Raw genomic sequence first — 14,138 nt, 5'->3', positions numbered from 1 at the left:
AAATAGGCATGAGCTGCTTGGGATTGGCTGGACAGGGCAGACAGGTGGATTTCTTAATCCCTTGCTGAGAGGGAGGACGGACCCACCCTATTGGGTGCACCAGGGGCAGAAGAAGGAGCAAATACACAGCAGCCTGGAGAGTCCGAAACCGCACAGAGTAAACTAGAGGTAAGCCGGTAGATGAGCATGTTGGGTGAGATGATACACTGGCGAGTGCAGAGCTCCGGTGCTGAAAGTTCATTTGGCTTCGACCTTTATTAAACTTCCTACTGCTGGATGAGAGGACCGGTATGTAGTATGTATGGAGGTGGGGGACACATGTCTGGTGTTATCTCCCTCCACACGTATTATTGGTTCCTCCAGAGTGGGTTCCCATACATGAGATATCACATCCTAGTGCATTTCTGCAACAATCCAATATCTCCTGTCTGATGAAGGGATTTACCCTAAATGTTCCCCTATTGTATACACCTAATAATGTCCTGTGTGATGGGACTTGTATAACCCATGTGAAACAAAAGCAAACCACATACAGATCACTCCTTGGTGTGTTGTCCCAATTCTTCTACATTGTCTTCCTGATTTTCTATCCTGACGGATCCTCATCCTGATCTTGACCTCGGTCTTGACACTATCTTTGCCTTGACCTTGAGAATCTTCATCTGATCTCTGTCTTTCTACTTCTGGCTCTGACACTTGCCTCTGTTCCTGACTATTCTCCGAATAAAATGTATCATTGCCAAATTTAGATTCAACAAAGTTCATTGGAAAATTTCAATACTTTTAAATAATTGACAAATTTATTTCAACATGTTTTAAAATTTAAAAAAAAGTTTATAAAAGATCCAAAAATTTGCCCATAAGCAATAAATAAAACAAAATACAATAATAATAATTAAGCTGAAAATATAAAATAGAAATAAATTATATAAATACATAAAATATAAATAAAAAATATACATTTTTCTTTAGGGATATTCCACAATGGAACCAACTTCATTTTAAAAACAAATGTAGAAAAATTGATAATCATGATAAAATTCTAGAGTATTTCCCAATTGTTCTCCATACACTGAGGTTTCAGATCTATGGATGGGGAATTTCTTCTACTTTTCATAAAGTGACTTTTGATGTCCATGGAAGATGTTCCAAAAATTAAAATTCTTCAGTTGATCTTGAAATTGAAGATCAAGACTTGTGGCTTTTCTTTGAACCTTCTTTGCAGTTACTTTCCATGAGCCCAACACCCAACGTCTTCCACCAGTAATGGGATGAGGCCGAGTAACACGGCGTCCTGGAGACATTGTGGAGATGCCTACAAAATAACAGGTCAAGTCGTTATTATGTATGTTGAGAATAGGATACTCTCAGTGCATGTCACACCTGTAGGTCAATGTAGGACACTTACCTCTTCCACAAAGTTCTTGAGATGGTTCAGCCACGGCTTCAGCTGCTCAGAAGGCGTCTCACTGTGTCCTGGTGATCCTCTCTGAAGATGAGAAATATAAGATGATGTTGTGGGTCAATATGTCCGGGCCAGCCCTGAAGCATCAAAGCATGGACCAGGCAAACAAGGACCACATGGACTTACACAGATCAGAAGATCATCTCTGATTCTGAGGAACATCATGAGTGACTGTGATACAGGGTCCGGCACATCAGACATGGACAGATTTGCCAGAACTTCTGTAGTTATTGTAACTCGCTCCAAGGTCAGAATCAGACGGTCATTGGACTGTAGAAGAGAAGATGTTAGAAAGATGAAATTGTTGAGGTGGGATTCACTATAGATGATATTTTGCAATCAATTGGTGAAAGTGAAGATCCGGGTAGATATGGACTCACCTTCAGGTCACATACAGACGGCTTGTTCTTCATCATTCTGCTGTAGCATTTGATGGCGTTGGAGGACATGTTCTTTTCCTGTGGGGGGTTAGAGAAGGACTTGTTGGAGCTTTATATCATGTAATGTGTATTATATGTTCAGTTCATGATGTCTATTATACAGGGTGGGGGCAAAGTCAGGAACCATGTAAAGATTTTGTTAAATTTTGTCTTGTAGTAGGACATACGTATCATCATGGTTACTCTACCATCCCACCATCTTGAAATCTGCCGTGAAATGCAGTAGTGATGACTTGTCTTAGATATATTGTGGTTCCTGACTTTAGACACCCCCTCCATAGCTGTATATAAGACCCCTCTCCGTATAACACCATCCCCCTCCATAGCTGTATATGAGACCCCTATCCGTATAACACCATCCCCTCCATAGCTGTATATGAGACCCCTCTCAGTATAACACCATCCCCCCCATAGCTGTATATAAGACCCCTCTCTGTATAACACCATCCCCCTCCTTACTTGCTCATTCTGCAGTTTTTTGATCACGGTGATGTCATCAGTAGATACTTTCTTATATCTGGACATGGGGCAGCGTCTCCGGTGTGGGTGTCCGGTCACGGCCACCAGTAGAATACAGAAGACCACCAGTGTGATGTCCATGGCCGGAGTTTTGGTGCCGATCTGGAGACTTTCTTCTCTTCCTATGAACCTGTGTATAAGATATTAATACATAGACCTGGATTATTGTCCATAAATCCATCATGTCAATGTCCACAGCTCTGATATTCTGTATATCCAGCCAGTAGAAGATGCTCACCTGCCCAGGGCTCTTGTGTCTCTCGGCTGCTGCTCTCAGCAATGTCTCAAGTCTTCCCATGTTTCTCCTTTTATATTCCAAGTTGCAGAAGAAAAATTCCTCCATTTTCATGATGTGGAGATATCTTCTCTCTACGATCTGAATGCAAGTGACAGGAGACGTGGGAAGTTCTTACAGCTTTCAGTTTCCTTACTATACAGGTGAGAAGGAGACGTCAGGTAGATGGGAGGAGACTCCAGCACTACTACAGGTGACAGGAGGGATCTTGAGATTGTAGTAGTGCCCGAGTCTCCTCCCATCTACCTGACGTCTCCTTCTCACCTGTATAGTAAGGAAACTGAATGTTGTAAGAAGTTTCCTCGGCTGCTGTCTCTTATTTTCTGAACATACAGAGAAGATATCTCCACATCATGGAAATGGAGGAATTTTTCTTCTGGACTTGGAAATATAAAAGAAGAAACATGACAAGACTTGAGACATTGCTGAGAGCAGCAGCTGAGAGACACAAGAGCCCCGGGCAGGTGAGCATCTTCTACTGGCTGTAGATACAGAATATCAGAGCTGTGGACATTGACATGATGGATTTATGGACAATAATCCAGGTCTATGTATTAATATCTTATACACAGGTTCATAGGAAGAGAAGAAAGTCTCCAGATCGGCACCAAAACTCCGGCCATGGACATCAGACTGGTGGTCTTCTGTATTCTACTGGTGGCCGTGACCGGACATCCACACCGGAGACGCTGCCCCATGTCCAGATATAAGAAAGTATCTACCGATGACATCACCGTGATCAAAAAACTGCAGAATGAGCAAGTAAGGAGGGGGATGGTGTTATACGGAGAGGGGTCTCATATACAGATATGGAGGGGGATGGTGTTATACGGAGAGGGGTCTCATATACAGCTATGGAGGGGGGTCTAAAGTCAGGAACCACAATATATCTAAGACAAGTCATCACTACTGCATTACACGGCAGATTTCAAGATGGTGGGATGGTAGAGTAACCATGATGATACGTATGTCCAACTACATGACAGGGTTGAACAAAATCTTTACTTGGTTCCTGACTTTGACCCCACCCTGTATAATAGACATCATATACTGAAGATATAATTCACATTACATGATATAAAGCTCCAACAAGTCCTGCTCTAACCCCCCACAGGAGAAGAACATGTCCTCCAAAGCCATCACATGCTACAGCCGAATGATGAAGAACAAGCCGTCTATATGTGACCTGAAGGTGAGTTCATATCTACCCGGATCTTAACTTTCACCAATTGTTAGCAAAACATCATCTAAAGTGAATCCCACCTCCTCAATTTCATCTTTGTAACATCTTCTCTTCTACAGTCCAATGACCGTCTGATTCTGACCTTGGAGCGAGTTACAATAACTACAGAAGTTCTGGCAAATCTGTCCACGTCTGATGTGCCGGACCCTGTATCACAGTCATACATGATGTTCCTCAGAATCAGAGATGATCTTCTCATCTGTGTAAGTCCATGTGGTCCTTGTGGTCATTGTTTTCCTGGTTCATGCTTTGATGTTGGTGTCGGTGATGTTCTGGACATATTGATCCATAACATCATCTTATATTTCTCATCTTCAGAGAGGATCACCTGGACACAGTGAGACGCCTTCTGAGCAGCTGAAGCCATGGCTGAAACATCTCAAGACATTTGTGGAAGAGGTGAGTGTCCTACATTGACCTACAGAAGTGACATGCACCAAGAGCATCCTGTCCTCTATGGTGGAGCAGATAAATGACCCTGGACATGTAGAGCAGATGAGGATCTTCTGATAACAGAAGATGATCTGAACTTTATGGAAAATCCACAATGAAGAAAGAACATAGATGTTAGATAGAGAAGATGACAAGAAGAAGGAAATGTGTTTAATGGCGAGTCCACAACATACGTAATAAAGACTTGACCTGTTATTTTGTAGGCATCTCCACAATGTCTCCAGGACGCCGTGTTACTCGGCCTCATCCCATTACTGGTGGAAGATGTTGGATGTTGGGCTCATGGAAAGTAACTGCAATGAAGTCTCAAGGAGCATCCATAAGTCTATGGGACGTTCTTCGAAACTTAATTTATGGAATATTTTCATGAACATCACGAAATCCTGGTCATTATGAAGAACTGAGAAGATGATCTTTAGTAATCTACAGTCACCTGTCATAGACAAGAACATAATCCCAATGTGAACGTTCCATAATATAGAGAAAGAATGTAAAGATTTTTTAAATTTTTATTTATTCAGTTTTTTATTATATTTATAATAATGTTATTATATTTATTGTCATTCTGGTGAATTCTAGATGCAAAGATTTCATAAAATAAAATGATATTGGACAATGAATCTGGTGATGGATTTTATTGGATTTATTGGTGTCCATAACTTCACTGCATATAATAATCAGCCTGCGGCGCTATTTCTTCTGGCCACCACCATAGTGGGAGGTGACGTCACCAGTGATGCTTCTGGATCTAAGGATTCCTAAGCTGTGAGAATGTGTTGTCAAGACCAAATCCAAGACCAGTAATGGGGTCTCTGTGTAGCATCAGGGTGGAGATGATAAGCCAAGACCGTGGTAAATCACATTTGGGTACAATGGCCTTGTTGTCTCACGTTTTCCATCACCACGGGTGCTATGAACCTACTGTTGGGCGTGAATGCCTCTCTATAGTACAACCTTCTGCTTTGGGTCCACATACCCAGGATACCATGCTTACAAAAGAGATAAAAGGCAAGGAAAAGACCAATAACAATGAAGATCTTATTCCCAGCTCCGTATTGGGATGAGCAGATCGCTCTCTTGATGGTGAATCTTGGCTCCATTCCTGACAATGCTACTACTGTATTAGTATTACTGCCGCCAATTCATGACTATTCTGGGACCAAAACTTCCTGCAACAAAGCCCTAAACCCCCTTCTGGAAGACGATGGAAGAATGACTAGAGGATCCTTTAGACTAGAACTCCAATCTAGTCAGTGTTGAATGAATTCTGACAGAGGACAAATCCCTGGATGTCAATAGGCAATGGATTCCAAATCTCATGTCTACCTCCAGTTTGTAGGAGTTCTGTAACAGAGAACAGATCTTAGGACCCATTATACCACCGGTTTTTCTTTGGGCCACTCCCAAGGGCGATATCTAAGTAACCTCCAGAGTTTTCACCCGTTAACCCCATGTATGAGAATCTGGTCTTCACCATGGGGAGGCTACCAGGTTGCTACCTCACAAAGTGGTCCTGAGGTAGGTGGCAGCTGATGCAAAGGCCAGAGAGACACCGGCACGAAGCACCAGAGGGTCAGATGAAAGCGTGGTCAAGTCCAATCCACAGGTCAGGGGCAGGTGGTGGTGAAGTAGGGCCGAGAAACAGGCCAAGGTAAGTACATGGATAAACATCGAGACAAGAATGGTAACAGAGGTGGAGTCAGGAATCAAGCTGAGGTCACAAAACAGAAACTGGAGATCCAAGAACCTTGTTCCTCAGGCTTGGTGTAAAGGGCTGAGTCGGTTAAATTAGGCATGAGCTGCTTGGGATTGGCTGGACAGGGCACAGGTGGATTTCTTAATCCCTTGCTGAGAGGGAGGACGAACCCACCCTATTGGGTGCACCAGGGGCAGAAGAAGGAGCAAATACACAGCAGCCTGGAGAGTCCGAAACCGCACAGAGTAAACTAGAGGTAAGCCGGTAGATGAGCATGTTGGGTGAGATGATACACTGGCGAGTGCAGAGCTCCGGTGCTGAAAGTTCATTTGGCTTCGACCTTTATTAAACTTCCTACTTCTGGATGAGAGGACCGGTATGTAGTATGTATGGAGGTGGGGGACACATGTCTGGTGTTATCTCCCTCCACACGTATTATTGGTTCCTCCAGAGTGTGTTCCCATACATGAGATATCACATCCTAATGCATTTCTGCAACAATCCAATATCTCCTGTCTGATGAAGGGTTTTACCCTAAATGTTCCCCTATTGTATACACCTAATAATGTCCTGTGTGATGGGACTTGTATAACCCATGTGAAACAAAAGCAAACCACATACAGATCACTCCTTGGAGTGTCGTCTCAATTCTTCTACATTGTCTTCCTGATTTTCTATCCTGACGGATCCTCATCCTGATCTTGACCTCGGTCTTGACACTCACTTTGCCTTTCCCTTGAGAATCTTCATCTGGTCTCTGCTTTCCCACTTCTGGCTCTGACACTTGCCTCTGTTCCTGACTATTCTCCTGTCTGATAAAATTTATCATTGCCAAATTTAGACTCAACAAAGTTCATTGGAAAATTTCAATACTTTTGAATAATTGACAAATTTATTTCAACATGTTTTAAGATTTTAAAAAAGTTTATAAAAAAAAATCCCAAAATTTGCCCATAAGCAATAAATAAAACAAAATACAATAATAATAATTAAGCTGAAAATATAAAATAGAAATAAATTATATAAATACATAAAATATAAATAAATATAAATACAGAATATCATATAGTCAAGAATTAAGAAAAAAATTAAACTCCTTAATTTTCAAAACCAGAAAACTTGATAATTATGATAAAGTTCTAGGGCATTTCTCATCCTCATTGTCCTCTTTATTCTCCATAGACTGAGGTTTCAGATCCATGGATGGTGAGTTTCTTCTATTTCATGATCATGGCTTAAAGGTGACCTCAGTCATAGAAATGGGATCCATTGGCTTGTGATGTCCATGGAAGATGTTCTAAAAATTTTCATTCTTCAGTTGATCTGGAAATTGAAGATCAAGACTTGTGGATCTTCTTTGAAACTTCTTTGTAATTATTTCCCATGAGCCCAACACCCAACGTCTTCCACCAGTAATGGGATGAGGCCGAGTAACACGGCGTCCTGGAGACATTGTGGAGATGCCTACAAAATAACAGGTCAAGTCTTTATGGTGCATGTTGTAGACCCACCATTAAAAACAAATTTTCCTTGTTTTCATGTCATCTCCTCTATGTTCTTCTTCTGGCTTTCCCATGATATCTAGATTATTGTATAGTGGGAACCTCTCTACCAGTAGATCCTCATCTACTCTCCTGGGTCATCTATTTGATCCAATATGGAGGACAGGACGCTCTCAGTGCATGTCACATCTGTAGGTCAATGTAGGACACTTACCTCTTCCACAAATGTCTTGAGATGTTTCAGCCATGGCTTCAGCTGCTCAGAAGGCGTCTCACTGTGTCCTGGTCCTCTCTGAAGATGAGAAGTATAAGATGATATTATGGGTCAATATGTCTAGACCAGCATCAAAATATCAAAGCATGAACCAGTCAAATAATGACCACAAGGACCACATGGACTTACACAGATCAGAAGATCATCTCTGATTTTGAGGAACATCATGTATGACTGTGATACAGGGTCCGGCACATCAGACGTGGACAGATTAGTCAGAACTTCTGTAGTTATTGTAACTCGCTCCAAGGGCAGAATCAGACGGTCATTGGACTGTAGAAGAGAAGATGTTAGAAAGATGAAATTGTTTAGATGATATTTTGCAAACAATTGGTGAAAGTGAAGAGCCGGGCAGATATGGACTCACCTTCAGGTCACATACAGACGGCTTGTTCTTCATCATTCTGCTGTAGCATGTGATGGCGTTGGAGGACATGTTCTTCTCCTGTGGGGGGTTAGAGAAGGACTTGTTGGAGCTTTATATCATGTAATGTGTATTATATGTTCAGTACATGATGTCTATTATACAGGGTGGGGGCAAAGTCAGGAACCATGTAAAGATTTTGTTCAATTTTGTCATGTAGTAGGACATACGTATCATCATGGTTACTCTACCATCCCACCATCTTGAAATCTGCCGTGTAATGCAGTAGTGATGACTTGTCTTACAGATATATTGTGGTTCCTGAATTTAGACCCCCCCTCCATAGCTGTATATGAGACCCCTCTCCGTATAACACCACCCCCCTCCATAGCTGTATATGAGACCCCGCTCAGTATAACACCACCCCCCTCCATAGCTGTATATGAGACCCCTTTCAGTATAACACCATCCCCCTCCTTACTTGCTCATTCTGCAGTTTTTTGATCACGGTGATGTCATCGGTAGATACTTTCTTATATCTGGACATGGGGCAGCGTCTCCGGTGTGGGTGTCCGGTCGCGGCCACCAGTAGAATACTGAAGACCACCAGTCTGATGTCCATGGCCGGAGTTTTGGTGCCGATCTGGAGACTTTCTTCTCTTCCTATGAACCTGTGTATAAGATATTAATACATAGACCCGGATTATTGTCCATAAATCCATCATGTCAATGTCCACAGCTCTGATTATTCTGTATATACAGCCAGTAGAAGATGCTCACCTGCCCGGGGCTCTTGTGTCTCTCCGCTGCTGCTCTCAGTAATGTCTCAAGTCTTCCCATGTTTCTCCTTTTATATTCCAAGTTGCAGAAGAAACATTCCTCCATTTTCATGATGTGGAGAGATCTTCTCTCTACGATCTGAATGCAAGTGACAGGAGACGTGGGAAGTTCTTACAGCTTTCAGTTTCCTTACTATACAGGTGAGAAGGAGACGTCAGGTAGATGGGAGGAGACTCCGGCACTACTACAGGTGACAGGAGGGATCTTGAGATTGTAGTAGTGCCCGAGTCTCCTCCCATCTACCTGACGTCTCCTTCTCACCTGTATAGTAAGGACACTGAATGTTGTAAGAAGTTTCCTCGGCTGCTGCCTCTTATTTTCTGAACATAGAGAGAATTCTAGATGCAAAGATTTCATAAGATAAAATGATATTGGACAATGAATCTGGTGATGTATTTTATTGGATATATTGGTGTCCATAACTTCACTGCATATAATAATCAGCCCGCGGCGCTATTTCTTTTGGCCACCACCATAGTGGGAGGTGAAGTCACCAGCGATTCTTCTGGATCTAAGGATTCCTAAGCTGTGAGAATGTGTTGTGAAGACCAAATTCAAGGCCAGTAATGGGGTCTCTGTGTAGCATCAAGCTGGAGATGATAAGCCAAGACCGTGGTAAATCACATTTGGGCACAATAGCCTTGTTGTCGCACGTTTTCCATCACCACGGGTGCTATGAACCTACTGTTGGGCGTGAATGCCTCTCTAAAGTACAACCTTCTGCTTTGGGTCCACATACCCAGGATACCATGCTTACAAAAGAGATAAAAGGCAAGGAAAAGACCAATAACAATGAAGATCTTATTCACATCGCCCAGTTCCAGCTTTGTATTCAGATGAGCAGATCGCTCTCTTGATGGTGAATCTTGGCTCCATTCCCGACGATGCTACTACTGTATTAGTACTACTGCCACCAATTCATCGACTATTCTGGGACCAAGACCTCCTGCAGCAAAGCCCTAAACCCCCTTCTGAAAGGCGATGGAAAAATTACTGGAGGATCCCTTAGACTAGAACTCCAATCTAGTCAATACCAAATGAATTCGGACATAGAGGAAAATTCCCTGGATGTCAATACGCAATGGATTCCAAAATTCATGCCTACCTCCAGTTTGTAGGAGTTCTGTAACAGAGAACGGATCGTTTGACTCATGTGCCACCTAACCAGTTTTCCTTTGGGCCACTCCCAAGGGCGATATCTAAGTAGCCTCCACGGTTTTCAACCTTTAATCCCACGTATGAGAATCTGGTCTTCACCATGGGGAGGCTACCAGGTTGCTATCTACCAAAATGCTCATGGTGTAGGTGGCAGCTTATGCAAGGGCCAGAGAGACACCGGCACGAAGCACCAGAGGGTCAGATGAAAGTGTGGTCAAGTCCAATCCACACGTCAGGGGCAGGTGGTGGAGAAGCAGGGCCAAGAAAAAGGCCAAGGTCAAGACATGGATAAACATCGAGACAAAAATGGTAACAAAAGTGGAGTCAGGAATCAAGCTGAGGTCACAAAACAGGAACTGGAGATCCAAGAACCTTGTTCCTCAGGCTTGGTGTAAAGGGCTGAGTCGGTCAAAATAGGCATGAGCTGCTTGGGATTGGCTGGACAGGGCAGACAGGTGGATTTCTTAATCCCTTGCTGAGAGGGAGGACGGACCCACCCTATTGGGTGCACCAGGGGCAGAAGAAGGAGCAAATACACAGCAGCCTGGAGAGTCCGAAACCGCACAGAGTAAACTAGAGGTAAGCCGGTAGATGAGCATGTTGGGTGAGATGATACACTGGCGAGTGCAGAGCTCCGGTGCTGAAAGTTCATTTGGCTTCGACCTTTATTAAACTTCCTACTGCTGGATGAGAGGACCGGTATGTAGTATGTATGGAGGTGGGGGACACATGTCTGGTGTTATCTCCCTCCACACGTATTATTGGTTCCTCCAGAGTGGGTTCCCATACATGAGATATCACATCCTAGTGCATTTCTGCAACAATCCAATATCTCCTGTCTGATGAAGGGATTTACCCTAAATGTTCCCCTATTGTATACACCTAATAATGTCCTGTGTGATGGGACTTGTATAACCCATGTGAAACAAAAGCAAACCACATACAGATCACTCCTTGGTGTGTTGTCCCAATTCTTCTACATTGTCTTCCTGATTTTCTATCCTGACGGATCCTCATCCTGATCTTGACCTCGGTCTTGACACTATCTTTGCCTTGACCTTGAGAATCTTCATCTGATCTCTGTCTTTCTACTTCTGGCTCTGACACTTGCCTCTGTTCCTGACTATTCTCCGAATAAAATGTATCATTGCCAAATTTAGATTCAACAAAGTTCATTGGAAAATTTCAATACTTTTAAATAATTGACAAATTTATTTCAACATGTTTTAAAATTTAAAAAAAAGTTTATAAAAGATCCAAAAATTTGCCCATAAGCAATAAATAAAACAAAATACAATAATAATAATTAAGCTGAAAATATAAAATAGAAATAAATTATATAAATACATAAAATATAAATAAAAAATATACATTTTTCTTTAGGGATATTCCACAATGGAACCAACTTCATTTTAAAAACAAATGTAGAAAAATTGATAATCATGATAAAATTCTAGAGTATTTCCCAATTGTTCTCCATACACTGAGGTTTCAGATCTATGGATGGGGAATTTCTTCTACTTTTCATAAAGTGACTTTTGATGTCCATGGAAGATGTTCCAAAAATTAAAATTCTTCAGTTGATCTTGAAATTGAAGATCAAGACTTGTGGCTTTTCTTTGAACCTTCTTTGCAGTTACTTTCCATGAGCCCAACACCCAACGTCTTCCACCAGTAATGGGATGAGGCCGAGTAACACGGCGTCCTGGAGACATTGTGGAGATGCCTACAAAATAACAGGTCAAGTCGTTATTATGTATGTTGAGAATAGGATACTCTCAGTGCATGTCACACCTGTAGGTCAATGTAGGACACTTACCTCTTCCACAAAGTTCTTGAGATGGTTCAGCCACGGCTTCAGCTGCTCAGAAGGCGTCTCACTGTGTCCTGGTGATCCTCTCTGAAGATGAGAAATATAAGATGATGTTGTGGGTCAATATGTCCGGGCCCAGCCCTGAAGCATCAAAGCATGGACCAGGCAAACAAGGACCACATGGACTTACACAGATCAGAAGATCATCTCTGATTCTGAGGAACATCATGAGTGACTGTGATACAGGGTCCGGCACATCAGACATGGACAGATTTGCCAGAACTTCTGTAGTTATTGTAACTCGCTCCAAGGTCAGAATCAGACGGTCATTGGACTGTAGAAGAGAAGATGTTAGAAAGATGAAATTGTTGAGGTGGGATTCACTATAGATGATATTTTGCAATCAATAGTGAAAGTGAAGATCCGGGTAGATATGGACTCACCTTCAGGTCACATACAGACGGCTTGTTCTTCATCATTCTGCTGTAGCATTTGATGGCGTTGGAGGACATGTTCTTTTCCTGTGGGGGGTTAGAGAAGGACTTGTTGGAGCTTTATATCATGTAATGTGTATTATATGTTCAGTTCATGATGTCTATTATACAGGGTGGGGGCAAAGTCAGGAACCATGTAAAGATTTTGTTAAATTTTGTCTTGTAGTAGGACATACGTATCATCATGGTTACTCTACCATCCCACCATCTTGAAATCTGCCGTGAAATGCAGTAGTGATGACTTGTCTTAGATATATTGTGGTTCCTGACTTTAGACACCCCCTCCATAGCTGTATATAAGACCCCTCTCCGTATAACACCATCCCCCTCCATAGCTGTATATGAGACCCCTATCCGTATAACACCATCCCCTCCATAGCTGTATATGAGACCCCTCTCAGTATAACACCATCCCCCCCATAGCTGTATATAAGACCCCTCTCTGTATAACACCATCCCCCTCCTTACTTGCTCATTCTGCAGTTTTTTGATCACGGTGATGTCATCAGTAGATACTTTCTTATATCTGGACATGGGGCAGCGTCTCCGGTGTGGGTGTCCGGTCACGGCCACCAGTAGAATACAGAAGACCACCAGTGTGATGTCCATGGCCGGAGTTTTGGTGCCGATCTGGAGACTTTCTTCTCTTCCTATGAACCTGTGTATAAGATATTAATACATAGACCTGGATTATTGTCCATAAATCCATCATGTCAATGTCCACAGCTCTGATATTCTGTATATCCAGCCAGTAGAAGATGCTCACCTGCCCAGGGCTCTTGTGTCTCTCGGCTGCTGCTCTCAGCAATGTCTCAAGTCTTCCCATGTTTCTCCTTTTATATTCCAAGTTGCAGAAGAAAAATTCCTCCATTTTCATGATGTGGAGATATCTTCTCTCTACGATCTGAATGCAAGTGACAGGAGACGTGGGAAGTTCTTACAGCTTTCAGTTTCCTTACTATACAGGTGAGAAGGAGACGTCAGGTAGATGGGAGGAGACTCCAGCACTACTACAGGTGACAGGAGGGATCTTGAGATTGTAGTAGTGCCCGAGTCTCCTCCCATCTACCTGACGTCTCCTTCTCACCTGTATAGTAAGGAAACTGAATGTTGTAAGAAGTTTCCTCGGCTGCTGTCTCTTATTTTCTGAACATACAGAGAAGATATCTCCACATCATGGAAATGGAGGAATTTTTCTTCTGGACTTGGAAATATAAAAGAAGAAACATGACAAGACTTGAGACATTGCTGAGAGCAGCAGCTGAGAGACACAAGAGCCCCGGGCAGGTGAGCATCTTCTACTGGCTGTAGATACAGAATATCAGAGCTGTGGACATTGACATGATGGATTTATGGACAATAATCCAGGTCTATGTATTAATATCTTATACACAGGTTCATAGGAAGAGAAGAAAGTCTCCAGATCGGCACCAAAACTCCGGCCATGGACATCAGACTGGTGGTCTTCTGTATTCTACTGGTGGCCGTGACCGGACATCCACACCGGAGACGCTTGCCCCATGTCCAGATATAAGAAAGTATCTACCGATGACATCACCGTGATCAAAAAACTGCAGAATGA

General features: G+C 42.6%; 4 protein-coding genes across 4 annotated transcripts; 1 reads left to right on the top strand and 3 right to left on the bottom strand.

The window, feature by feature from the left end:
* Positions 1-1,198: 1,198 nt before the first annotated feature.
* On the bottom strand, positions 1,199-2,505 carry LOC142184245 (interferon lambda-3-like). Its single transcript, XM_075259013.1, has 5 exons — positions 2,365-2,505; positions 1,846-1,923; positions 1,592-1,735; positions 1,409-1,489; positions 1,199-1,315 (listed from the first exon to the last, which is right to left on the bottom strand). The coding sequence occupies exons 1-5, from the start codon at positions 2,503-2,505 to the stop codon at positions 1,226-1,228; spliced, it is 534 nt and encodes a 177-aa protein (XP_075115114.1). The 3' UTR covers positions 1,199-1,225.
* An 835-nt stretch (positions 2,506-3,340) lies between these two features.
* LOC142184268 (interferon lambda-3-like) lies at positions 3,341-4,715 on the top strand. Its single transcript, XM_075259043.1, has 5 exons — positions 3,341-3,481; positions 3,834-3,911; positions 4,022-4,165; positions 4,281-4,361; positions 4,619-4,715. Exons 1-5 carry the CDS (start codon positions 3,341-3,343, stop codon positions 4,706-4,708), a joined length of 534 nt encoding a protein of 177 aa, XP_075115144.1. The 3' UTR covers positions 4,709-4,715.
* A 2,737-nt stretch (positions 4,716-7,452) lies between these two features.
* LOC142184307 (interferon lambda-3-like) lies at positions 7,453-8,873 on the bottom strand. The gene is made up of 5 exons (XM_075259090.1): positions 8,733-8,873; positions 8,255-8,332; positions 8,017-8,160; positions 7,828-7,905; positions 7,453-7,575 (listed from the first exon to the last, which is right to left on the bottom strand). Exons 1-5 carry the CDS (start codon positions 8,871-8,873, stop codon positions 7,486-7,488), a joined length of 531 nt encoding a protein of 176 aa, XP_075115191.1. The 3' UTR covers positions 7,453-7,485.
* Positions 8,874-11,858: 2,985 nt separating this feature from the next.
* Positions 11,859-13,165, bottom strand: LOC142184244 (interferon lambda-3-like). Its single transcript, XM_075259012.1, has 5 exons — positions 13,025-13,165; positions 12,506-12,583; positions 12,253-12,396; positions 12,069-12,149; positions 11,859-11,975 (listed from the first exon to the last, which is right to left on the bottom strand). Exons 1-5 carry the CDS (start codon positions 13,163-13,165, stop codon positions 11,886-11,888), a joined length of 534 nt encoding a protein of 177 aa, XP_075115113.1. The 3' UTR covers positions 11,859-11,885.
* Positions 13,166-14,138: the final 973 nt, after the last annotated feature.

The sequence above is a fragment of the Leptodactylus fuscus genome, chromosome 11, assembly GCF_031893055.1.
Source record: "Leptodactylus fuscus isolate aLepFus1 chromosome 11, aLepFus1.hap2, whole genome shotgun sequence".
Classification (NCBI taxonomy): Eukaryota; Metazoa; Chordata; class Amphibia; order Anura; family Leptodactylidae; genus Leptodactylus; species Leptodactylus fuscus.
The sequence above is the reverse complement of the archived record's forward strand: the minus strand, read 5'-3'. Positions and strand labels throughout refer to the sequence as shown.